Source organism: Sander vitreus, chromosome 8, assembly GCF_031162955.1.
Source record: "Sander vitreus isolate 19-12246 chromosome 8, sanVit1, whole genome shotgun sequence".
NCBI lineage: Eukaryota > Metazoa > Chordata > Actinopteri > Perciformes > Percidae > Sander > Sander vitreus.
Genome location: NC_135862.1, coordinates 8802650 through 8827707, shown reverse-complemented (window position 1 = coordinate 8827707; position 25058 = coordinate 8802650). Strand labels below are relative to the sequence as shown.

The following is a 25058-nucleotide window of genomic DNA, read 5'->3' as shown; positions in this document are numbered from 1 at the left end:
ATTCAGAGGCAAATATTGTTTTTTTTGTCTTTTTACTCTGCTATAGACAGCTGTAGATACTTTTTTTTTTTTTTTTTAACAGGGGGACATTTTTTTTTTTGTTATATGCAGGTTAGGGGTGGGAATCACCAGAGGCCTAGTCTATCCACGACTTTCCACTTCCAGAATTGCCCCGTCGCTGCCGGATATTCCACAGTATGTCCTTTTTTTCGACCAGATTTTCCCTAACGCTTCCTTTGTGTTGGAATTCTAAACTCCGGTGGATTTCTGAGGACTATGGTTAACTGCTCCTCAGATCTCTGCAGGCTGAATCCAGACAGCTAGCTAGACTATCTGTCCAATCTGAGTTTTCTGTTGCACGACTAAAATAACTTTTGAACGTACACATGTTCCACCAAAACAAGTTCCTTCCCGAGGCTATTTTCCAGTGACACAGGGGCTCCGTGCAGCACTTAGTGGAATGCTGTGTGGACTAGCCTAGTCTCGCTTTGCCAGACCAGAGAGGGTCTGGCTAGTCCACATAGCATTCCAGGATTGGATAAAAACGTGCTCTGGTTTATTGGCATTTCTTTAAACCAATCACAATCGTCATGGGTGATGCTAAGCTCCACACAGAGCCGCTGCAAAATAGCCTCGGGAAGGAACTTGTTTTGGAGCAATATGTACGTTCAAAAGTTGTTTTAGTCGTGCGAGAGAAAACTCAGATTTGAGGAGCAGTTAACTATAGTCCCCATAAATCGACCAGAGTTTAAAATTCCAACACAAAGAAAGCAGTAGGAAACAAACATCGGCGAAAAGACATGCATCCGGCGGAATTTCCTGTGGCACCCGAGCAATCCTGGAAGTGGAACGTCCCTCCTCTGCAGCTTAGCGTTGTGGAGGAAGGTCTGGCAAAGCGAGACCACCAGAGGCCCAACGATATGATATCATCACGATACTTATTTCACAATACGATTTTAAACATGGTGGCGGTGTATTCATATATTTTACTTAAGCAAAAGTAGCAATAATACAATCTACAATCCTGTATTCAAGCCTTAAAGTACTAATGTGTAAACATAAAAATAGTCATTATAGTCATTAACAATCATTATGCAGAATGTCCCATTTCAAAATATTATATAGCCTACTGCATTAAATAAATGATGCATTATTATGTAAGCATATCACTTTAACGTGAATTGTTTTATATTTTTTGTATTAATATAACTACATATATCAAATAGATGTAGTGGAGTAAAAAGTGGGCCTACAATATTTGCCTCTAAAATGAAGTAGAGTAGATATATAAAGGTGCATTAAAGTAAAGTCAAAGTATTTCAAATCTGAACAGCACTTGAGTAGCCTAAATGTATTAAAAACTGCTGCACTGTCTTGAACTACAAGAGCCCAAAGTCAGTTTCAGATTTGTGGAAACTTTGGCGCAGCAGCATGAGCTTAAAACTGAAAAAAAAAAAAAAAAAAGGCATCCTGTATGAAGCCAACTTCAATCTGAAGGTCTCAGAGAGTATTGGACAGTAACTGACAAGGCGCGAGGGTCGTCCCTTTTTTTTTTCCATGACAACTTGGAGCAAAGGTGTCTTTGAGCCGTTTAGTGATTCTACGCGGTTAAAAATAGTTTGGTAACGTTAATGAAAGAGACAGATACGTTTTTACACACACAAAAGGTGTAGCACTCTGGAAAAAATGAAGAAAAGTAGTCTGGTGTTTAACTCGTAAGTTTACAGTTTTACAACAAGTGGACTTTTCAACACAACTTTATCGTTAGCTAGCTAGTTTTAACTAACTGAAACTTTATAACACATATGCTAGCTAGCTAGTTATCTTACCTAACTTAATGGTGGATATGCTACCCTTGCTACCTGTTACGTTGATATGTTATTTTGCTTTCTCCTAGATCTTCTCGAGCAATGAATACTTCAGTTGCAGGAGTTCATCAAGTCAGCCAAAGTTCAAGACACAAGTGGAGCTTCGCAGGTTCACAAACCCGAAGAAGTTCCATCTTGGTCGGTGGCAGCAACAGGAAACGTAACATCCTGGATAGGAACGCCAATCAAGCTCCTAGAAGACCAGTTCGGGTAACGTTATCTATTTAATTCAAATAACGTTAAAGCTAGGCCAAATGTATTCTGAAATTTCCATTTCCTATCACACTATTGCAGTTAATGGCGGTCTCCTCTTAATTTTTTTTATTGATATTAACCTTAGACAGCCAACACACATCCTTCAGCAGCTAGCTAGGTAGGTACATGGTACATTGTTTTGTAAAAAAAACAAAAAACTTAAGTAATTATAATAACAATGTTAGTGAAAAAATGATCCATGTAACGTTAGAAAATAAGTAAAAGGAAAAGAACTAAAAGTTACAATAGTTCAGGAGACAATCCTCACAATTCTATGGTTAAATAAAAAAATACATTTATATGGGAAGACATAGGGTCAGGATTTTTACAATTCCGATACCCAACCGGTACTTTTAAAACGATTACAATTCCTGACCCGACTTCTTGAAAAACTGAAAAATGACATCAGAAAAAGGCTCTTATAGAGAGTTATTTTTAAATTGAAAAATATTTAAATTTAACAATATATTAAAGTTTTAAAGTACTTTCCCAGACGGAAAATATGGCATTTTAAAAGTAACCTACATTTACAGTAGCTAGCTAACGGTAGACTACAGAGAAAGGGGGATATTTTTAAGTCCGTTTCGGAGGGACAGAGGGAAAATATTTCAGTCGACACATTAAGTGGAACCGAAATTTGTGTTCTAATCCGGTCCGATTCCTACCGGTTGCGTAGGAACCGGTTCCATAGTGAAACCAGGTTTTGGTACCCAACCCTAGGAAGACAGAATATTAACTCTGTGTATGTGACATTTACCCATTAAGAGTTTAAGAACAACAAAACACAAAGCTTTAGCCTAATGTCTTTCCTCACAGTTGTTACAGAATGCCAGGTTTTACTGAAAATTCAAGTCTGTATATCTGTCCAAACATATGTAACTTGATAATCGTAAAGTAAATGCTTCACTGATTCTGGCTGTGGTTCCGGTCTTTGCAGGTGTTGGACAATGATGGCAGTGACGTCACTCCTCTGCCCCTGTATCATGCAGAGTCAGGAGACATGCCTTCCAAACCAGGCAGATTCTTGGATGAAGTCTTTTCCAGCTCAGAATCAGACCAATTGAAATCAACTTCAAGCTTCAATATGCGCTCTTTTAGGTACCAGGTGGTAACATTCACATACACCTTCTAAACTGATTTTATGTGTGGCTTGTTCGGTGAAAAGTAATAGCCACACATTTCTGACCGCAAAAATGTTCTCAGACTCAGTAATGTTATTGTTTTGCAGCTCATTTATGGGTAGCAGCCTACCATGCAGCCTGTCTACCACAGCATCAATGACTAAGGGGACTGAGGATAGTGTTCCTAAACTGGACATACCAATAATCCCTCCACCTCCATGCGGTTACTATTGTTTTTTTGTTTTTTTTTATAATTATATATATATATATATTGTCATTATGTTTATTATATTCACTGTTTCGTCCTGGTGATTATCACAAATTAATACAATGTTACATTGTTATACTATATGCAAATTTCGCCATTTGCTGCAAAATACAAGTAAATCTACAGCTTCCTATTATGATCAAATTAATTTTTTTGCAGAAGATAGTCTTTTGTGGTATGTTATACAATTATATTCAGTATTTATATATAATTGTTTTGTCTTTTGTTCTTGCCCGAGAAGGACAGAGGAAAAGAGACAATGTGAAACAACATGTAACAGAAGAGATGTTGGATGATGTAGTAGACGTCTGCCTCACTGAGACAGATACCATTTCACTGTTTGACCTACCACCCCTCATCTTTATGTCAGAGGATGCTGATGATACAAAAGCCATTAAGTGAGTCCTCTGCTTGTTGGCTTTCTTAAATATAAGGCAAGATCTGACATGCACAACAGGCACACAAAGTGGCACTAAATGTCTTTAACTTTGGAACTGCCTGTCACATACTATGCAGTGTGTGTTAAGATGTATTTCAGTTTATTTTCTGTGCAAACATACCATTCCGGGACATGTAGTACTCCTCTTTGGTTGTAACAAGCTGTTGACATTTTCACCATGTTCTTACAGAGAGAGAAACCTTCAATATGCTGAACTCTGCAAGAACAGAATGGGCAACGATAAGTATGTGGAACGATCAATGCAGACATTCAATGGAGCATCTAAAGAAAAACAGATCCAGACCGACAAGATTGTCATGGTGGATGAAGGTTAGGCTTAGGCTTTGTGTACTTTTTTTCTGGGGTTATGTTTATTTAAGTAGTAGTAGGCTTGTTCAGATTCATCAATAGGAATAGTGGGCACTGGGCAGGTCAATTAAAAGTTTTAAACCTTAAGATTATAATGTAGCCCAAATGTTCATCAATGATAAACACATGTAAACCAACCTGGCAGTAAGGTATTGGTTTTAAAAAAATGACATTTATTTCAAAGTCCAAACTGCTAAGTTTGCTGACATCATTTTCTAGCTGATTCAGTGAAAAGATAATCATATATCAGATATCAGATAATTCATGTGATAATCAATTGTTTTAAATTGAGATTTGTCAGATTAATGCAGTTGGCTTTTCAACCTCAGACTGTTGCATCACAGTCCAAGGTTTTGTTACAGTATGTAGATAAAAACCCATATTTTGGTGAGTTTGGCAGGGTATTTAGTGATCAGTTTTTCAAAGTAGACAGCTAGTTGAAATTCTCTCGTGTCCACAGGCACGTTCGCTACTATCTGGGATATCTATGACTCTTTCTGTGACCAAAACAAAAACCCTGAAAGTGAGAAGGCTAACAATCCAGAGACTACCGTGAACACCAGCAAAGGTCACGAGAAGAGAGGAGAGAAGAGCAGCAGCACAGTCAGCATAGGTAACCATACCTAGGAGAACATTGACTCTGTTAATGTTCAGTCTTTGTCCCAGCAAGGGCTTGGGACTGGAAAGGTCTAAGAATTAACACAGTTTTGCTCTAACAGGCATGTATAATTTTTTATATTTCATTTCCTCAGGCAGCACTATTGGCTCACTGTTAGAAATGGAAACGTGTCGGAGCAGTTTAAATGCTGAGTCCAACCCAGAGCTGATCATGTTGACAGAATCATTCCAACACAGCTTATTAGTGATGGAGAGGAGCATCGTGGCAAACCTCTTTCAACCCAAGCTGGCTGCTTATAGGCAGCTTCCCATAATAAAAGGTAAACTTTCTTTCTCACATTGTTGGTTCAGGTGCACCAGCCTGTGGACTTACACTCAGGGCATTTGTCCTCTGCTTCAACTACAGCAAAACATTTGGTCAGTTATTAAATGTAATGTTGATTGCGTAAGACCCTGACAGCACGGTGAAGCCTGAGACAGAGGAAAAGAGCGAGGAGGGTGAGGAGAGCTCTTCATCTCCAACTCTGGAACGTCTCTGGGCTTTCAGCTGCGAGCTCACTAGAGGATGGAGCATTACCTGTATGGTCTGGAACAAGGAGAACCCGGTAACATAGACCAAAGATCAAAACGCCAAAACCAGCTGCTGTTGTTTATCAGCAGAACAAATTCTTCACACCAGTGTCAATGTCATTTTGTGTTTGTTTTTTTTAAGTGTCTAAGCTAAAGTGGTTTTCCCATTTGACTGCCTTCACTATTCATAGGCAACATTAAATACATATTTTAATAATGTTAATAAATCTGCAGTAAGCAGTTGACCCTACTTCAACTGTGCCTAGGCCGTAAAGCATTTGTAGTAAGATAAAAGGCAAATTAATGATTACCAAAACAGCAGAGTTGCCCTTGGTACCACTTAGAATTATAATGGGCAAACATTTACTTTTTATGGTTCTACTATTACTAGTCTTTGTTTAAAAAGTTGAATGAATGCTTCTTGTAAAGGTCAAATGTCTCACACTTCACCTAAAACTCAGTCTGTGCTCCCTGTAAGGATCTCCTGGCAGTGGCATACGGTGACTGTGACTCCACCAACCAGAAACCAAGTTTGATCTGCTGCTGGTCCCTCAAAAACCCTACGGTATATTTATTTATTGTTGCCCTTTATTTACTTTCCGCCAACATCTTCCTGTGCCCTATCTCAACTAGCTAACCATTATATATTATGAGCTATGTTAATACAGTCCATAGTTACTGCACAGTGATTTTAAATATGTCCCCTGTGCAGTGGCCAGAGCGAGTCTTCCACTGTCATAGTTGTGTGACATCCCTGGATTTCTCAGCCAACAACCCCAGCCAGCTGGTTGTGGGGATGTACGATGGCACTATAGCTATCTACAGTGTCCAGAGTCGGAACAACATTCATTGTATTGCCAACAGCAGGTAAGGACTGTGGAGCATGCAAATAAACTCTCACATTACATGAAACAAAAGTTACTATTGCACCAAACCTCTTTTCTCTTAGCTTTCCTAATTGTTCTGTTTTGTAGTGAGTGTTCCAAAAGGCACCTGAAACCAGTGTGGCAAGTCAACTGGAGCAAACAAGAGATTACATTGTCAGGGGAGGACAGGGTAGAAGCGCTCGTCGCTGTGTCGGCAGATGGCAGGATTACCAAGTGGCTCCTCTGCAGCAATGGTCTTGAGTGCATAGGTACTGTTGTCTGCAGCAGGCTATGGTTTCAACAGTTGAACACATATGATGACACAATCTGACATAGAGTACGAGTATATGAGGAAACATAGTAGATTCAGACGTAAACAGTGATATTTCTACGCATTGACATAACCATTGGCCAAACATGTTCAGATGAGCTTTGAGTTTAAAAGGCAGGAAAACAACAAAGCTCAGTATCAATTCTATCACTTGAACTGATGTTAAAAACATAATGTTGGTTAATTGTTTTTACCACTGTGGAACTTTAAAAGGCAGTTCTGAGAAGGCTCTCGTGTAAATTATTTACAGTCAAACCTTGTATATCAGTGCTCTGACAGTAATAATAATCATACTATCTGTATCTTTTCTAAAAAAATGTGTTCTTAGACTTGATGAAGATAAAGAAGACTCAAAATTCTAAGAAGAAAGCTGTAGAAAGCAAGAAGAAGACAGAACATATGGGTTCAGCACTGACTCCTGGTCTTTGTATGGATGTCCATCCAACAGTAAGTTCACACAAATCAAATAGATCCTAGGATGGTTTGAACTGGGCGTAGCACTCATGCTAAAGTCTTATTTTTGCGGAGAATTGTTTTTTGCCTGACTTCCTTCTTCCAAAGTTTAAGATTAACTTTTTTTCTGGTTGTGTCTTTCTCCAACTTTGACTATGACTTAAAAACTAAAAAACGTACATGTTTCTCCTGGATTGTACTTTCCCTGCAGGATTCCAGTGTCTATCTGGTTGGCACATGGGAGGGCCTCATCCAAAAGTGCTCCGTCTCCAACAGTCACAATGTTCTGGAGACTTACCAAAATCACTTTGTAAGTCCATCTGGATAAAACCATTGAGTCAATGATATTTGAAATGTGTAAATGTGCACACGGTAAATTGCAGTATTTTCCAATACCTATGATAAGAGTGTTTTACAGTATTATGTGTATAACACCAAAGACTAGGGCCCTGATTTTCCAATGGTGGAGTAGTGGAAGAGCAAGCTAACATTAGTATTACCCCAGCTTTTCAGTCTCATGTATGATGCTTTGACTTCAAACCAACCTGTAGACCAAATCTGCAGTTTAGCACAACTAGTTTAAGTTGCTGTTCCGGCTTCCAGATTCATTTCATCACCAAAACAATCTGTGGGAAAAACATACTTTGTTCACATATCCCTGAATAACATGTACTCAATAACAAAAAACGTGATATCTTGTGTTAACTTCCGTGATGCTGCTACCCATTTACTACAAGTTGATTTACTTTATTAGAAACAATATTGGTTATTTCAGCATGCTCACTCCATATCCCCTTTCTTGCTCACCCTCAGTGCCCTGTGAACAGCATTGAATGGTCTCCATTTAGTCCTGATGTGTTCCTGAGCTGCTCCTCTGACTGGACCATCCAGCTGTGGAAGCAGGAACGCCTTACCCCTGTGTTGAGCTTTACATCCGCCCAGAGGGCCGTGTATGCCGTCAGGTGGTCCCCAAACTGGTCCACAATATTTGCGGCCATTAATGGACTGCAGGTGGAGATCTGGGACCTGAATTTAAGCATGTGAGTCAGGCTGACAGATATTTCCGTATTTATAGAGCTCTGTCTGGTTTACTTTCATTTGATGCTTTCATCTGATTTGAAACATTAGCCCGAAATGATCTGGTGTCCACTAAATACATGCATCCCTTTTAAGCCTGCACCCAACCATTGTGCACCAGGCTGCACCTGGTGTGACAGTGACCTCCGTGCTGTTTGCCAGAGGGACAGACTGTGTCTTGGTAGGGGACAGTGAAGGCCAAGTGACTGTCTACCAGCTCAAAAACCTCAGTGTCGGACAAGGCAAGCAGGTAAAACTGAGGTGGCCTGTGTGATTTTCTCGTCTCGATATGCTACATGTTTTTTAATTATTATTATTATTATTCATTTTCTTTATATCGAGGTGGTTTGCAGAGCATACAAGCTGCTTACAAACAAGTAGTTACAGAAAGGATATATGGGACAATTACTCAGAAAGGTCTTGATGTTACAGAGATTTTTAGGTGACTTAAGCTGCCAACATGATTCGTGGCAAAACCACGAGGCAAAGTGCAGCGCAGGAACGTTCTGGAATTGGTTGCGCCCACAGTTTCGCCTTGAAAGGTCGGCGGCAACTAGGTCAAAGTTGAAATAATTTGAACTTTGAGCGCAGCTCACGGCGGCAATTTCGACACCAAGGGTAGTGCTGCACCTAGTTGGGCGGCCCCGCTCTCCCCACAGGAAAACAATGGAAAGGCCAGCGCAGAGCAGTTTTATGCGGATCATGTGTGGGCAGCTTTTATGTTAGCAGTTTTTATCTCTGGGTGTCTGAAGCATAATTGGAACAGAGATCCAGGGAAGCAAAGATAAGACTCAAAATAGTCATTTTCTACCAAATTTGAGAAAATGTGAGAAGAGGAATACAGCAAAACAAGTCACAAAAGTCAGTGTAGGGTAAAACATGTTGTACACTGTACACAGGTCAAACTGTTTCTTTTGCTCTTTGTTTAAGGTGGACAGCTTGGAAGACATCATTGGCTCTGCAGTTTCCAGGTATCTTTAGAAACTGCAACTTTTAAACTGCAATGTAAATGTTTCAATCCATTGCTATTGTAAAAAGATCAAACTGTATACTTGTAACAAGGCAGGCCTTTTGTTTTATTTGAGAACCACTTTACGTTTGTTGTATCTTATCTTATGTTAGTTAATTCTATTACAGTAGTTTAATTATTGCTAGTTATTTTGGAAATTGAAAAAAAGTCTAGAAAAGTATCTATAAAAGTACAAATGAAATAAATGTTTCATTCAATGTTTCATTCAGTTGTAGTTCATGTCTTTATTAACAAAACAACAGAACAGATAAAAACATAATTGAAATGCATGAACTTACAATAAAAACTGGTGGAAAATAAAAAAAAAATAAATAAATAAATGCAACAAAAGAGGATAAGACAAAATACATCATATGAGCTTTACTGTACATTTCAAAAATGTACTGCAAGGGATGTAAAGAGACCTTTAGAGATTTATAGATACTTCAATTTCACTTCAAAACAACTAATTGAGTAAGTCAAATCTAACCCTTACATAATGTATCATGTTTATAAATTAGATACATAGTCTAGAAGATTCTTGTTTGTAGACAGTCTTCAGAAAGATGCAGAGCTTTTCACTGTGGTATTAAAAAAGTTACAGTCAGATTGAACGTTAAAAAAAAGAAGAGATTTTTTTCCTTTTTTTTACACTAAAAATAAGCCGCTTAAAGTCCAGTTGAGATCTGAAGACTTGATCTTTGACAAATTGTGATGACAAGGTACTGTACTTCTGGACCTTATTTTTAAGATCAAGGGAGACCCCTACTGGCAGATCACATTAATGGATGTTTAAAGAAAAGAGATTCAAAACAAAGTTTTGTGAATCATATGTGCTTTTATTCAAAGCCACTGCTGAACTGGTTGGGCTGTTTTTCTATAATATATGAAAGTGAATATTCTGCAATATTATATCATACAGTAATTCAATAAAGACCTAAAACAAAGACTCAAATGAAATCTTGATTTGAAAACCCATTTCTAATCTTTACTCATACATTATAGTATATACCAATGTGGAGATAAACATCAGAAATATGATCAGGGTGAAATAGTTTAGAACAAACTGACTATAATAAATCAGATTTTAACAAAAAAAACCAAGAAACAATACGCTTAAAACATTTTTAAATTAAAAGTCCATTTCAAGCATTGCTTTTACGCCAAACTAGTTTCGGTAGACAGTTAATGCATATTTTTTATTCCATTATTTATAATAATGTAGTTATATTGTTGGATGAACTATTGAATGCCAGATTTTAGGAGTAAACATCACAGTTGAACTGTGTGCAGAAACCAAGAATGCGTCAGCTAACACAGTTATTCTGGATGACAGTGCTTTCTTTCATTCACACGCTGGCTCGGACATTTTGCATCACGCTCCCTGGACCAGCTGGTATGTCTATAAATGACAAACTCCGTTGAGTGAAGTTGTGGAGACTTGTCTTAACAAGAGAAAAGAACTCTTGTTCTCACGTGCAACAACTTCCTGATTTCAGATTCCAAATGATCTGATCTTACACACTGCTGCAACTGGTTCACAAGATTAAATTAGAATTTAAATTCATGTCCTGGTCAGCCAAAAAGACTTTGTTGTAGAAAATGACAATTGAGAAGCTACAGCTGCTTAGCTTAGCTTAGCATAAAGCCTGCAAACAGATGGAAACGGCTAGCCGGGCTCTGTCTGAAGGTAAATAAAAAAACAATGCCCACCAGCACCTCTACACTAAAGCTCGCTGATTAACATGTTATATATTGTTTAAATGTCAAGTTGTGACTTTACAGAGGGGTTAGGTGCCGGACTACTTGCTGCATGCATGGTAGCAGTAACGCAGTGCTGGGCTAGCTGTTTCCCCCCTGTTTCCAGTCTTTATGCTAAGCTAACCGTCTCCTGGCTGTAGCTTCATATTTAAAAGACAGACATGAGGGTAGCATCAATCTTCCCAGCTACCTCTCGGCAAGAAAGGAAATGAATGCATTTCCAAAAATGTTGAACTATTCCTTTAAATAAAGATAACCTTGTTTTGAACATAACTAATGTGAACCACTCCAAAATGGATCCCTTTCTACTCAAGGCTTACAGTACTGAAGCAACATAATAAGGGTTATAAAGGGTGTGTAAGAAATTAAAACCCTTTAAACTCTCATTGAATCCCCTGAAATATACTGTAGGATAGACAAAGCTGAGACCAAGGCAGCGTAACACAGTTTTAAAAATCAGCAACAGAAGCTTTTTGACGAGACCAGTGTCTTTAAATCCAATTCAACAGGGAAAAACATGAAGAGTGATTTTGGTTTTAGCGTATGTTCAAAGGTTAGCTGTCTGTTACAGCTACCAAACCAAGACTAACTTCCTTTTTGTTAATGTGTATGGCCTGCATTTGCTGACAGTGTGATTTCAGACACAATGAGCGTTCACCAGCAGGGCAAGGATTCACATGAGCCATAGTAAAACGCAAGTGACGACGAAATGGCTGTTATATTTTTACCCAGCTGTGATCTATGACTCTGTAAGGTCACATACCTTCCCACAGAACTGCTTAAGTAAGCTGCACTGCTTGTTTTAAATGAAAGCACAGTGAGCAACATTAGGGATGGGAAGACATAAATCCCATGATGACCCGTCACAGACAGAACATGTGATTGTAGTTGAGATTAACACATGGAAAAATCATATGTGCATGCTATTTTAAAAGTGAATGAGGAAAAATGAGCATTGTGCAGCAACAAAAAAGGCAAACTATTTTAATACTTAACAAATCTTAGAGTGCAACACGACGCCTTTTACCTCTTCCTCGCTTAACAGAGTTGAGTTTGAATTTTGATCAGTGGGCCTGAGAGGATGTGGGTACAGTGTTGTGTTATCTGGTCTAGGATTACATCCCTTTTTACATCCAATGAATTGTTTTGGTTGTACTTTGTGTTTCAAGCACAGTGGGAAGTGAACCTGGATTTGAAAGTGACATTTGACATTTAGTCTTTTAGTTTTTAAACCCAATAGATTTGAGTGTTGGACTGCACCTTTAACGCCGCTGCACGCGCCTAGTGGTTGTGTTGGTCCAATTAGTGTGTAGGTGGAGCACAGGAAGAAACAGACAGGCAGGCAGGCAGGCACGGGTTTTTTTTTTCAGTTCCTGGACGCGGAGAAAAAAAAAAAAAAAACGTGTCAAGTTTTCTTCCAGTTGCACAAAGTAAGTCTCAGCCAGCCGGTCGATGAAGTCCGATGGTGTTGGAGGAAGATTTCCCGATGATTGAAGTATCGATACCGTCTCTGGAGAGGGAAGTGGATGAGTCGGGGAAGTCTAGAAAGGTGAGGAGGACGATGTTTAAATATTTTATCAGTCTAACTTTTTTTTTTTTCTCTCGCTTTTCTCGGCAGCGTAAAAACACTTTATTATTCCTCCATAATCACTTTTTGCTGTGTTACTATAAGTTACCGCGTGGTTATAGTTTGGTTTTAACGGTGAACTGCGACACCAGGTGAGCCAGGTAACCTGCAGGCAGAGTGAAAGTGCGTTGAGCTCAGGCTTTCTCCAGTTTTTATCCAGGGGTCCAAGAAATAAAACTATCGATGTAACAATAGAGTCTCATGCTTTTGAATTTTGCTTTTAAAAAAGTAACAGTGCTGGAAGAAGTAACTACACTTTGGAGATACTTTACTTATAGACTATTTCCATTTTCTGCAACTTAACTAAACTACATTCAAATGGAAAAATCGTACCTTTTATTCCATTACTTTCATTTGATAACTTTAGTTCCTTTGCAGTTTCCTTTTAATAATACGACATATAATGTTTTATTATTATAGATAAAGATAAAATGTTATTAATGCCTGGGGGAAAAGCAGATATATAAAATAGTTAAAATCAGCTCCACCTTTACTAGCTGCAACATTACAGTGATGAATGAATGAATGCATCATTAATTATAATCCAATAATAATATAGCCTATTTTGTTCTGAAATGGGCCATTCTGCATAATGAGTACTTTAAGTATATTTTGAAAATAATACTTTAGTACTTTTACATCTAACAGAGTATTTCTTCACTGTGGTATTGCTACTTTACTTAAGTATGAGATCTGAGTACTTATTTCACCACTGCACATAATTTCTATGTGGAAATAGCAAAACCACACTATATATATATATATATATATATATATATATATACACACTCCATAAGTTGTGTGTGTGTGTATATAAAAGTACAGAAGCATTGGCAGCAAAATGTACTTCAAGAAGTAAAAGTACTCATGCAGAATGGTCATTCTTATACTATCATATGACTGGATCACTCAGTACTAACTTGAACTGTTTTACTGTATTTACTGTATGTGTTTATGTTTTATAATGTCAAATCTTCAACTGAAGAGTATAACTTCTAACTTTATCTGTCAAAAAAAAGTAGTAAGGTGTGGAATAACGCGTACAATAGTTTCTTCTGAAATATAGTGGTGTGCAAGTATACTACAAAACTTTACTTAAGAACAAGGCTTTCTACCACTGAAAAGTAATATGAAATTTCTCGTAAATATCTTTGCTCTTTGCATGCATGACCTCACACAGCTCCAGGCATGCGTTGGAGCAGGAAGAAACCATGTACTCAAAGTCTCAACCTACAATATGGTGGTTGAAGTATTCTTTAACCCAAGTAAAAGTAACAGTAGTTACTCCATCACAAGTAAAAGTCCTGCATTTAAAGTCTTAACATAATTGAAAGTACAGAAGTATTATCAGCAAAATGTACGTAACGGAAAAACGGCCCTGTGATTGTTGTTGTCTCACAAGATGGAAACAATTATAAAAAGTATTGCAAAACTGTATTTCAGTAAATTAACTCAAGTATTTAAGGACCAAGTATACATAATGTCATAAAGTGTATTTACCTGGAAGAAGTTTTTCTGTAGTTTTATATATTATAGTATTTTGCTCCCGTTTCAAACAGTGATTAGTGCAGAAAGCTGTAAATCATTGGTGACATACTGCTGTACATGTTGCCTCCTCTTCCTGAGGGCACACAGCGGTGTAGTCTACGTGATACGCAGGTATACGCAGTATACCCACTAAGAAAGCTCCAGGATTTCCATATACCCACTTAAAAATGCCCAATGACACGCAACAACATACTTTCTATTATATTTTTAATATATTTTGAATTGTCATCTGTGTTTTTTTTCTTCATATAGGCTAAATAAAGGTATTTCCACCGTCAATTGGTGCATTAAAGTGTATCCGAATACAGGAAATGAAGTCATTAATGCTTAAAACTTCCCAAGTCATTAATGCTTAAAACTTCTGGGGGAGGACACCCAGACCCCCCCACTATGATATGCCCCCCCCAAGGCAGATTATGGCCAATATACAGTACACCCACAACAATACGTTAGACTACACCACTGAGCGTGCACACACACACACACTCTGACACACAGTACTCTACATGGGAACCACAAACTTGGGTGTATCCTGTTTAAAGAGTCATTAAAGCAAGAAAAAGGGTAAAATAAACAGTGCCGTCTCAGTTTAATAACTCTGTTTTACGGAAGTTCTCTGCGATGCTAGTTTATTGGCGTGATTATAAAATCAGTTAAATGCAGCAAGCTGAAGTGACACTAGTCAGAGCTCCAGAGAACAGTCACCTAGGTATTAATTTGTGATAAATCTCATTCACACCTACATTATAAAATGGTAAAAAAAAAAAAAAAATGACAAGCCTGGGGAATTTGCTTCAGACCTCTGTTTGGTTTTATCATCTGAGTCTGAGAACACAAGGCGTTGGACTCGAGTTACTTTTTGTTTACATTACTGATAAAGCAAACGGTAACTGTATGAGGAAGTCCTGCAGTTTGTTCTGAACAAACCCTCAAACATTCAGTTTCTACCCAGCAGCACAATGTTCTTTTCATTAGTTTGTATTACTGATTATTCTCATTAGTTCTTATTTATTAAAATAAAACATATGTTGCCATCTAATTCATTCACCTGTAAGAGAGGACATGAAGTACACCTGATATTCTCAACACTGCAGTCGTTTGAAGAGGTTAAGAGTTTTGATCGAACATCTGTTGCAAGAAAAGGGAAGGCTGAGATGCGTAATTTAGACCTCAATCTAAAATTGCTTTGTGCTTTAAAAGAATTGTTCAAGTATTTCAGCCCCTGTACAGGTTCATTGTTTCCACAGCGCAAGCTGCTGAAACTATTTTCTTGATGTGAATAAACGTGAATGACGTGTTCTTCCCACGTGCCTGGGGAAATAACTGTACTATTTTCACCTTTTTGTTAAGCAGATGTGTTGTATCGTATCGTTCTATTGTGAAAACAGTTAAAGCTGCTGCAGATCAACTGTCTGATTTGGAGATCAAATACAGAAAATACGACACGGACACTAAAACTCAAAGTTTACACATGCAGCTTTAACAATTTAAAACCAGTTGTATCACCAAGGTCTTAGTTCAAAACCCCAGACATTATTGTACACGTTTTATAAAGCAAAGGATGTGTTTACAGTAACTTCAGCAAACCAAAACATTACAAGTAAAATATATTTTATTAATATTAAATGAAGAATGACTCCATGTTGGATAACAACACGAGAAAGCTGGTTTACCTCATCCTAGGTACTGCCCTTCTTTGTATTGTACTTATTTTTTATTTATTTTATTTGTCCCTTTCTCTTTTCTCTTCTTTTTTCTTTCTTAATTTGCTTTCTATCTTTCTTGCATTCTTTTTTATTAATGTAATATGATGATGTGTTGACCTGCCAAGGGACTACAGATGAAAATGAGCTTTTCTGCTAACTCTGGCGCATTTACATTTTGAGTGTAAACAAAAAATGTCAATTGACGTGCATTGTCCCTTTTTAAATAAATAAATCAGAAATAATCATATATACCCACAGGCATGACAAACAGTAGTATACATCTTAGCATACATACAGTGTGTTGAGATGGTGGTAGGTAAAGTTCCAGTGCTGAGGAACGTCCCTGCTCATCTATGAAATCTGAATCTCTGTACCTCCTCCTGGTGGAGAAATGATGTTGTGTTAAAGTGCTCATATTATGCTTTTTTGACTTTTTCCCTTTCCTTTATTGTGTAATATAGCTTTTTGTCCACCCCAAAGGGACTTACCATCTCCAACAGAAAACACTGTATGTTCACAAACTGCTCCAAACAGCTCTGTCCAGCTTTTACTTCCTTGACGAATGTGCATCACTTTGTAACACGTTATTATGCTCGCCTAGCTGCTAGCATGGCACGCCCTCATACTCTGCTTCTGACTGGCTAGTAGTCCTTACCTAGGTACTGCGCATGTGCGACGCCCAACAAAGATGGAACAGAAGTGAGATGCCTCACTCTGTAGATAAAACAGAGAGCTCAACACACAGGGTGAAAAGAGGAGCTGCAGCAATGTGCAGTACAACAAAATATGTTTTTTGAAAATTAAACCATGTAAACCTATCCTGATATAACCTCTAAATACAATTATGAACCTGAAAATGAGTATAATATGAGCACTTTAAGATGCAAACCTCTAAGGAATCACCTGCTAAAACATGAAGTTTAAAACTGCAAAATATGATTGTAAGAATCTAAAGGCGTGTTTTTTTTTTTTTTTTGTTTTTTTTTTTGCTGATTTAAGTCCTTAATCTTAAATCTTAATTTAAATTGACTTTATGACAGTTTTTTTTTTTTATGGCAAACTTGTGTATGGTATTTAAAAGAGAAATCTGCAAAAAGTATTCTAAAGTATTCGTCGAAGCTGGAACATGTGTTGATGTGATATCTTTGATTGCTGCTAAATGTTTGTCTTTACTTGACGGGATGATGTTTTAAAGATGATTTTTTTTTTTTGGGGGGGGGGGGCATTTCCACCTCTCATAGACAGGACAGCTCAGATATGAAAGGGGGGGCTGGGCAGCTCACCTGGTAGAGGATGCGCCCCATGTACAGAGGCAGTGATCGCGGGTTCAATTCTGACCTGCAACCCTTTGCTGCTTGTCACTCCCCCTCTCTCTCCCCTTTCAAGTTTAAGCTGTCCTGTCAAATAAAGGCCTAACAATGTCACTAAAAAAATATGAAAGGGGAGAGAGAAGGGGAAGACATGCAGGAAACCGTCGCAGGTCGGACTCGGATCCTGGACCCTCTGCGTCGAGGAATAAACCTCTATATATGTTTGCCTGCTCTACCAACTGAGCCACTCGGCCACAGATGATGTTTTAAACGTGATGGATGATTAAGGTGGTAAATGAGTATTACAGTGTCCATACACACTGTAAATGGAAGTTTATAAGCCTCGTTGATCTCTTAAGATGATATTTTCTCGTCATTGTAAGGACCATGTCTGTTTTAAAAAGAACGAACTTGACGATTAAGCAAAAACACATTGGATTTATTTTCATCATCATTTAAAAAAGCATGACGCACCAACTTTAAATGTCCAACCTGACTCTCTAAATGACAGATTGTAAATAAATCCTATGTGTGTCTCCGTCTGTCTTTTGTTTGCAGCTTTTCAGAGTGGAAGTCTTGTTTCACGGGAGGAAACATTATGTGCTCAGAAGAAGCAGCGAATTCCAGACTCTCCACAGAAAAGTATGTTGCTTTATAGCCACAGTCACAATTATTACAGTGTTACCGAATTACTGTTTCCTGTTTGTGGTGCTGCATATTATGCTATGAGATGTATAAGTCGCTTGTAACGTAAAATAAGACATGGATCTAAAATCACAATGAAGCTTCACTTTGATGGCCTCTTGCATTGGAAATATATGTATTTGGGTTTAAAACATGATGAGTGTTTAAAAGTTCTGAAATGTTTGCATAAGAATTTGAGTGAAAATGAATATTAATATTCAGATTGAATATATTCTAATTACAATAACCAGTATGTTTTGGGTAAGAGAAACAGAGAAGTTTTGGGGTGTGAGCATGCAAAAATTCACCACCACTCTTTTGATAAGTTGACCATTTTATATAATATCTGAAAATTCTCGTTATTTTATTTAAATAGTTGTAATAGTTATATGGAGAACGGGCTAACACGCAGGGGCGATTCCAGGATTTTTTAAGTGGGGTGGCACAGGGGGAGACCAATAATCAGTCAGGGGTGGCCTGGGGGGGATTTTATCAGAATACAGCATAGAAAATCTGCTTAGAAATATAGGAAATATTTGATATGATAGAATTAATTAATAAATAATTTAATTTTTTTATTTTTTATTTTATTTATTGTGTATCCAAATACAATACACATTTCCTATGAGCTCTTAAGGCAAACATTTGGATAGTCATCATGGAAACATTAATAGGTCATGTGACAGAACCGTATCAAAATGAAGTGCGATACACTTACATCAACTTCCCTCAAACTTCAACAAGGAAAACCTTGCTGTTTTCAGATAATAGGAAACAGAACAGAAATAAATTGCAACACACAATTTATTTCTTACAGCAACAAGTGCGCTACAGTAAGTTCAATATGTTTCTACTTGTAAACAAAGTACACAGTTGCAATACAATGTGTGTTTAAAGTATATATCCATTTACCAAATGGAAAGACAGCGATTGGCAGAACCGGGAGCAAAGTGGGAGTACTCTGATCCAATGGAAATCAATTGATCCAATGGGCACTCTAGCCCAATGGATTGGGGAGGCACCGGGGAGGGGCAATCATATTTCAGGGGCAGCGGGTGCTACCCCGGGTCCCACCTCTAGACCCGCCCCTGCTAACAAGGTGAAAAGTAATTTCATTATGGCTTTAATAACGCAGCCTGAGAAGGAGCCGTGGGCTAGAAACGTCACTAGCATGACGTTGTAACCCTTCTAACAGGACAACATCTGTTTGTTTCTTTAATAATGCAGCCCAAAACGCATTGTGTTTGGTGCATTTCCTTCCTCATAACACATTTATGAGGATTGAAGGGTTTAATGTTCAGCTTCATTGTCATTATACAATACAGGTCTGCACAATAAAGACACAAAATGTATAAAAGGAGCACTAAAGAAATAAAAAGGAAAACTTTACATGGAAGATCTACAGTTACATACTGTATATACAGTACATATATGTATATAAACAATTATTTTTGCAGTATCAGTACAATATGCAAAGATACTTTTTTTTTTTTATATATATATTTTGAACCGTGCATTGTTTTTCTTCCCTTGCCTTTATTGGTGCATTGCTGCATTTCTTGCTACATTATCAACTTACAATCAATGGAATAGTGTGAAACACGAAGCAAGAAGGGAATCATGCACATACATGTGCAGAACGGGGAACCTATTCATAAAAGAGCTTCTAGTGGTCAAAGACTTCAGTCATTTTCAGCCATTTCATATTTCGTGAGCTATCATTTCAATTCAGTTTTATTTCTAGTATCAAATCATAACAAGTTATCTTGAGACACTTTACAGATAGAGTAGGTCTAGACCACACTCTATAATTTACAAAGACCCAACAATTCCAATAATTCCCACAAGAGCAAGCATTTAGTGCAACAGTGGCGAGGAAAAACGTCCTTTTAGGCAGAAACCTTGGACAGACCCAGGCTCTTGGTGGGCGGTTGTCTGACGGTGCCGGTTGGGGGTGCGATGAACCGTGACAATTCTAGCAACAATAACGATAATGGAACTATGACTAGAAACGGTAGTTGAAGTAGTTCATGGCGTAGCAGGGCACACACAGATGATTGAAGGTTCATGTTGTATCTTGTGGTGCCTGCAGCTCAGGAAGATCACCCAGACTCCCGACTTCCCGAGCAAAAGGAACCCCCATCTGAGGACCAAACCAGCGGAGCAGAGGAGGCAGGAGCTGGAAGACTACATCCAGGTGAAACATTCAGGTGTCCGCCTGGTGATCTGATTTACTGAACCAGAGATCTTACATGGCACTCAAACTGAACTAAAACTAAAACCTATGTTGGGATCAAAAGTAATCTCACAATTTGGAAAGCACTAAAGTGTACTAACCATTCTGTAAAGCAGCTACTAAATATTCTAATGTGCCACATGAGTAATTTATGATATGGCTGTATCCAGAAAGGCACTGGTACTCTGCCCAGAGAATGTGCCAAAGGAGTGTATCTGCACAAAACACTTAAGAATATATTTTACTTTAAAGCTATAGTGCGTAGTTTCTGTCACCCCCATGAGGAATTCTAAGTAATGACAACACCACCGTCGGCGCGGCCACATGACCCAAGCCTTACGTGATCGTGCACGCGCCCCCACCCCTCCTCCACGCAGTTGCTAGCAGCTAAGGAGGACACAGAGGATTAAAAAAACATGATGGACTCTTCAGAAGAGGTAATTATCTTCACTCGAGTTTCTGCGCGGGAAACTCACCAGACGCCACAATCTTCTGAACACAGCCATACTGAGAAATACAGAGAGAGTTGTGTGGAGCTGATAGTCTTAATTAGCTTTGTACCAACTCATTTGGCAATGGCTTGAATGTAACAGACGTTTATTAATATAAAACAGTTACACACTAAAGCTTTAATGCTAAGCGTACAATTTTAACTGATGTACAGAATATTGAAAGTGTGTTTTCCTGTTTTGCCACTTGATCAACTATTCATTCCTAAACCTTAAAAAACACAAAGCCTTGACATCAGTCTTGAGATGACTTGAACCGAAAATACATTTGTACATGTTAGATTGTTCTGTGTTGTTGCAGGATATCATCTATCAAGACGAAGACGTGCCGCAGGTTCTGCTGGACTTCCTCCATGTGAAACACTTTCACACGGGGATCAAGAAGAGCAGCATGGAGTAAGTCCTTCAGCCCAGACTCCGCCTACTGCTCCCAGAGATGTTGGACATGTTGCTATATTTAGGTCCTCTATTTCTGGATTGGGGGCAATGCAGCAACATAATAACAATTTTAGAAACATTTCCCACAGTGGTAGGAAAAGTACAGGGAGCAGCAGCAGTGGCTCTAACCCACAATATAGCTAATGATCATGGAAGGACACATGTACAGATATACAGTACACGTGTGAGTGTTCAGTTCAGCCTGCATATTTGTTTCCATTGCACTAATAAAAAAAATACATATTAGACATATATTAATGTTAATGGTAATATAATATAAATATGAAGTACAGTAGTGTACTGTATGTGGGTGAGTTGGACATTATAAACAAAATGACTTTATGTAGGGCTGGGCGATGTGGAGAAAATCAAATCTCACAATATTTTTGACCAAATACCTCTTATCAATATTGCAATGATATTGTAGGGTTGACAATTGGTGCTTTCACAAAATATTTACACTATGAGATTTGTTATAAGCAATCATCAGAAATGTGGATATAATGACTAAGTGGGTAAAAGCAAATAATAAAACAGCTAGAACAGTCTGGTAAGTTCAGAACATTACATCTATCACTTATGTCATATTATGATATCCAAATTATAAGACGATATCTAGTCTCGTATCACGATAACAATATCCTATTGATATATCGCCCAAACCTAACTTTATGTATTATACGTAGACTAGTCTATGGAGTTGTTGACCTTTATTTTGACAGTATCCTTTCATGAAATCTGTAACAGTTATGTGCTCTAATTTCAGATCAGTTGATGAATTGGACAGTCAGGATTACAGGTAAGATCGTTCCCAGTATTTCCCCCTCATGTCTTTGTATTTGTGTAGTACACTATATCTACTTTTGTCTACTAGAAGGGATGTAGCTACTGTAGGAATACTGAGCCCTGTGACTTTTTCTGCCTGTACATCATGTCCGGTGAGTGTTAACAGGCAAAGATTCTCTATAACTAAAGATAGCGCAATGGTATGAGACGGTACACGCTTCCTGTCTCCTAAATGGGTGGGGCCTTGTTTGAATGTGTAGTGAACATTGTTTGGATGGATGAAAAGTGATATGTTTATAATTTATTAACATTTCTTGTACTAACATTAGATATTAACACCGCTAAAAGACATATTTAGCATTAGGAAAATTAGTTTTGTTACCACATTCACGAACGTTAGTTGACGTTAGCTTATCTGTGTCGCCAGACCTGCGAGACTTTGTCACTGAGACAGAAACAGGTCTAAAAAAACAAACGATTAGTTAATTTTCTCCTGATCTGTCCATCTGAAAATTGCCATTTAAGTGTCAGAATGTTCAGGAGATATGTGGCTTGTGAAGAATGGGTCCAATATTTACTTGGGTATCTATGGGGCGAAAGAATCGGTTTTGATCTGTGTTCACGTTTTCTTCTCTCATTGGAATCAATACACTCAGGACCTACCGCTAGTCTCCTAAAGAGGCGTGGTGAAGCCCATGTGACACAGATACAGGAAATGACTCTGAGTTGGGGCATCTCGGTTCTAAACCGTCTCTAAACCGGTCCCCTAAACACACTGTAAAAAAACGCGGTCTCTGTAGACAGCCTAGGGTCCACACACGCCAACAAAAACAAAGTGGTCCAACCTGGACCATGCAACCATACACAAAGCGTGTTCCAGTGTTCAGCCAATAACGGACAAGAAGGATTTGGGGGGTGGGGTTAGTGCGCTGAAGCACAGAAGGGAGGGAATGGGATGAGGAGGAGGGAGTCTTCGTTTTGTTTGCAAAATACTTTGAACGTCAACAAGGAGTAACGTCACCCAACATCGCTTAGAGCACCTTTAATTGACGCTGTGCAACATGGTCACTCAGTGTGTTGCACTTAAGAGCCACCCCTGAGCTCAGGGCCCTGGACTCTGTTCGCCCCTTTAGGATAGACCCGGTCCTGTTTATATCATACAAACATCTGTGCCAGCACCTGATCTCCTTATCATGCATCTGGCACATTCAACCTAAACCAGAATGTGCACATAACACGATGCACCAGTGCAGATGTACTGACAGACAAATGTGTTTCACACCAATGATAAAAGTCATTATTGCTACACACATTATCTTGATATTTGAAGAAGTGTTACCATTGCATATGACTAATCAGTCATATTTTACTTTCGTTTCCTCAGTTATCCGTTACCAAATCAGCCAGTGTTGGGATTTTTTCAGGATCCTTATCTCTCTGACTGCACATCAGGTAGGAAATAAACTGTGAAAATGTTAAGAAACAGTTACTATCTCTGCACCAGTGTGTATTTTGTTGATTGGTGCTATAAATGTGAATTGCAACAACAACAAAAAAGCATTAAAAAGCATGACAACCTTGTTTAGACAGCATAAACCCTGAGCTCTGTCTTGTCTTGCAGATCTCCCAGATATTGTTGTGGATGGGGTTCTTCTGGGTTTTTATCCCCGGGACGTCCGGGTCAGCTTCACCGCTCCCATTCTCACCGAGCCCGACCCCACCACTTCTATAGAGGCCTAAAATTATAATAAGATGTAAGATTCAATGTTTTAAAATAGAATATACAATAAAGTCAAATACACAATGCCAGCAAGAAAGATAGATGAAAAAAGCCGTCGGCATACACTTGCATGCATGATACAGAAGAAAAACAGCCTGAAATAGGTCACCGTCTCAGGTAGTGCATCTGAATCTCATTGTATATAAATGCTTGATCACTGGATGCTTTTGTCCAAAATCAGCAGCCCCAGTGGGATTGAAATCCAAAACCCAGGCTTTGTTGTTCCGATACTTCACCTGTTGAATTGTTCAACCTTTTCATAGCCCTTTTGAGAATCTCGTATTGAGGCCAAACACCAAAATTCATATTGAAACTTAGTCACTCCATATGTCTGTTTTTAGTCAGTTTAAGTAACACACAAACAGTTTTTAGGGGTCCCATATTGTACAAAGTGAGATTATTATAAAGCAGGTCGAGGTGCTGTGTTAATACTGTGACAATCCTTAATTTACAGAGAAATGCACACAGCTCGTATTCAGAATCTGTGTGAGGACTTCTGTACGGTTGTGATGTCACAACTATACTATATATAGGTAGAAAGCATCGCTACAGTGCCGTTACAGTCATTCCCCGGCTGCAATGAAGGTGCAGAGACTCCGAGAGCGCAACTGCGGTAGACCCCGGAACGCTGACCAATCAGAGCAGACTTGGTTTTTTCAAGAGGGGGGGGGGCATAAAGACACAGGCGCTACAACGGAGCGTTGCAGACAGAGGGTGAATACAGGTATATTCAGACAGACAATATAAGGTAAATAATGTGTTTTTTGAACATTTAAGCATGTAAACATGTTCTAGTAGAAACCAAAAATACAAGAATAAACCTGAAAATAAGCATGATATGTGTCCTTAAATGAAGATGTGGCAATGAATGTGGCAAAAATGAAGGCACAGTGTGGAAGTGTAGAAAATTACTTGAAATCCAGGCAGCTAATAGGGTTAGGTTTGTACTTTTCGATATTCGTGTTTACATTTCTGTCAAAGATTAGAAAGATTTATGTATAGTTTCTTATAGTCATATACATTTGTAGTAATTCAAGTTTATTGAGGCTGATATAAATATGGTTTTTGGTGTTTGGTCAAACATAATCAGCCTTTGATGGCTCGAGCCAAATACTAAGGCTTTATTTTGAAGCACTTTGTTCAGTGTAAACACATGTTTTTGGAGCTATATGTACTTTTGTATCATCTTGTTTATATTGAAATTATAATAAAGAATCAGACACGACTCATAATGTGTAAATTCTGTATTTAAACAAGATGATCAACATTCCTCTGAATACCACAAGACACATGTTTGGATACAGTGGTGTTTTGACTTTGTATCTGTCAAAAGACATGTTTCTTTTCTTAACAGGCAGCCATGTTGTTAATACATTCCTATTTGTAGTCAACAAAGTACCCTCAGTGCATCAGGGGATATGGTCACTGG

General features: G+C 38.3%; 2 protein-coding genes across 3 annotated transcripts; both read left to right on the top strand.

Moving 5' to 3' along the window:
- The first annotated feature begins 1517 nt into the window (after positions 1 to 1517).
- On the top strand, positions 1518 to 9473 carry LOC144521952 (dynein axonemal intermediate chain 4-like). Of its 2 annotated transcripts, XM_078256657.1 has the most exons (17): positions 1518 to 1715; positions 1898 to 2078; positions 3061 to 3221; positions 3352 to 3467; positions 3754 to 3910; positions 4142 to 4281; positions 4781 to 4933; positions 5073 to 5258; positions 5389 to 5543; positions 5987 to 6073; positions 6221 to 6375; positions 6483 to 6643; positions 7034 to 7152; positions 7370 to 7468; positions 7972 to 8198; positions 8332 to 8485; positions 9166 to 9473. In XM_078256657.1, exons 1-17 carry the CDS (start codon positions 1687 to 1689, stop codon positions 9214 to 9216), a joined length of 2331 nt encoding a protein of 776 aa, XP_078112783.1. In that variant the 5' UTR covers positions 1518 to 1686; the 3' UTR covers positions 9217 to 9473. The 2 variants fall into 2 exon arrangements, with proteins under 2 accessions (XP_078112783.1, XP_078112784.1); XM_078256658.1 differs by lacking the exon at positions 9166 to 9473 and having other exon boundaries at positions 8357 to 8458.
- Positions 9474 to 12341: 2868 nt separating this feature from the next.
- snx22 (sorting nexin 22) lies at positions 12342 to 24854 on the top strand. Its single transcript, XM_078256656.1, has 7 exons — positions 12342 to 12554; positions 17755 to 17838; positions 19973 to 20077; positions 20927 to 21021; positions 21830 to 21862; positions 23234 to 23301; positions 23471 to 24854. The coding sequence occupies exons 1-7, from the start codon at positions 12468 to 12470 to the stop codon at positions 23587 to 23589; spliced, it is 591 nt and encodes a 196-aa protein (XP_078112782.1). The 5' UTR covers positions 12342 to 12467; the 3' UTR covers positions 23590 to 24854.
- Positions 24855 to 25058: the final 204 nt, after the last annotated feature.

Coding starts and splice junctions, on each gene's coding strand:
- LOC144521952 (XM_078256657.1), top strand. CDS start 1,687: ATGAAGAAAAGTAGTCTGGTGTTTAACTC. Junction 3,468..3,753: donor AATCCCTCCACCTCCATGCG/GTTACTATTGTT, acceptor TTGCCCGAGAAG/GACAGAGGAAAAGAGACAAT. Junction 3,911..4,141: donor GATGATACAAAAGCCATTAA/GTGAGTCCTCTG, acceptor ATGTTCTTACAG/AGAGAGAAACCTTCAATATG.
- snx22 (XM_078256656.1), top strand. CDS start 12,468: ATGGTGTTGGAGGAAGATTTCCCGATGATTGAAGTATCGATACCGTCT. Junction 12,555..17,754: donor AGTCGGGGAAGTCTAGAAAG/GTGAGGAGGACG, acceptor TTTTGTTTGCAG/CTTTTCAGAGTGGAAGTCTT. Junction 21,863..23,233: donor TTGGACAGTCAGGATTACAG/GTAAGATCGTTC, acceptor TCGTTTCCTCAG/TTATCCGTTACCAAATCAGC.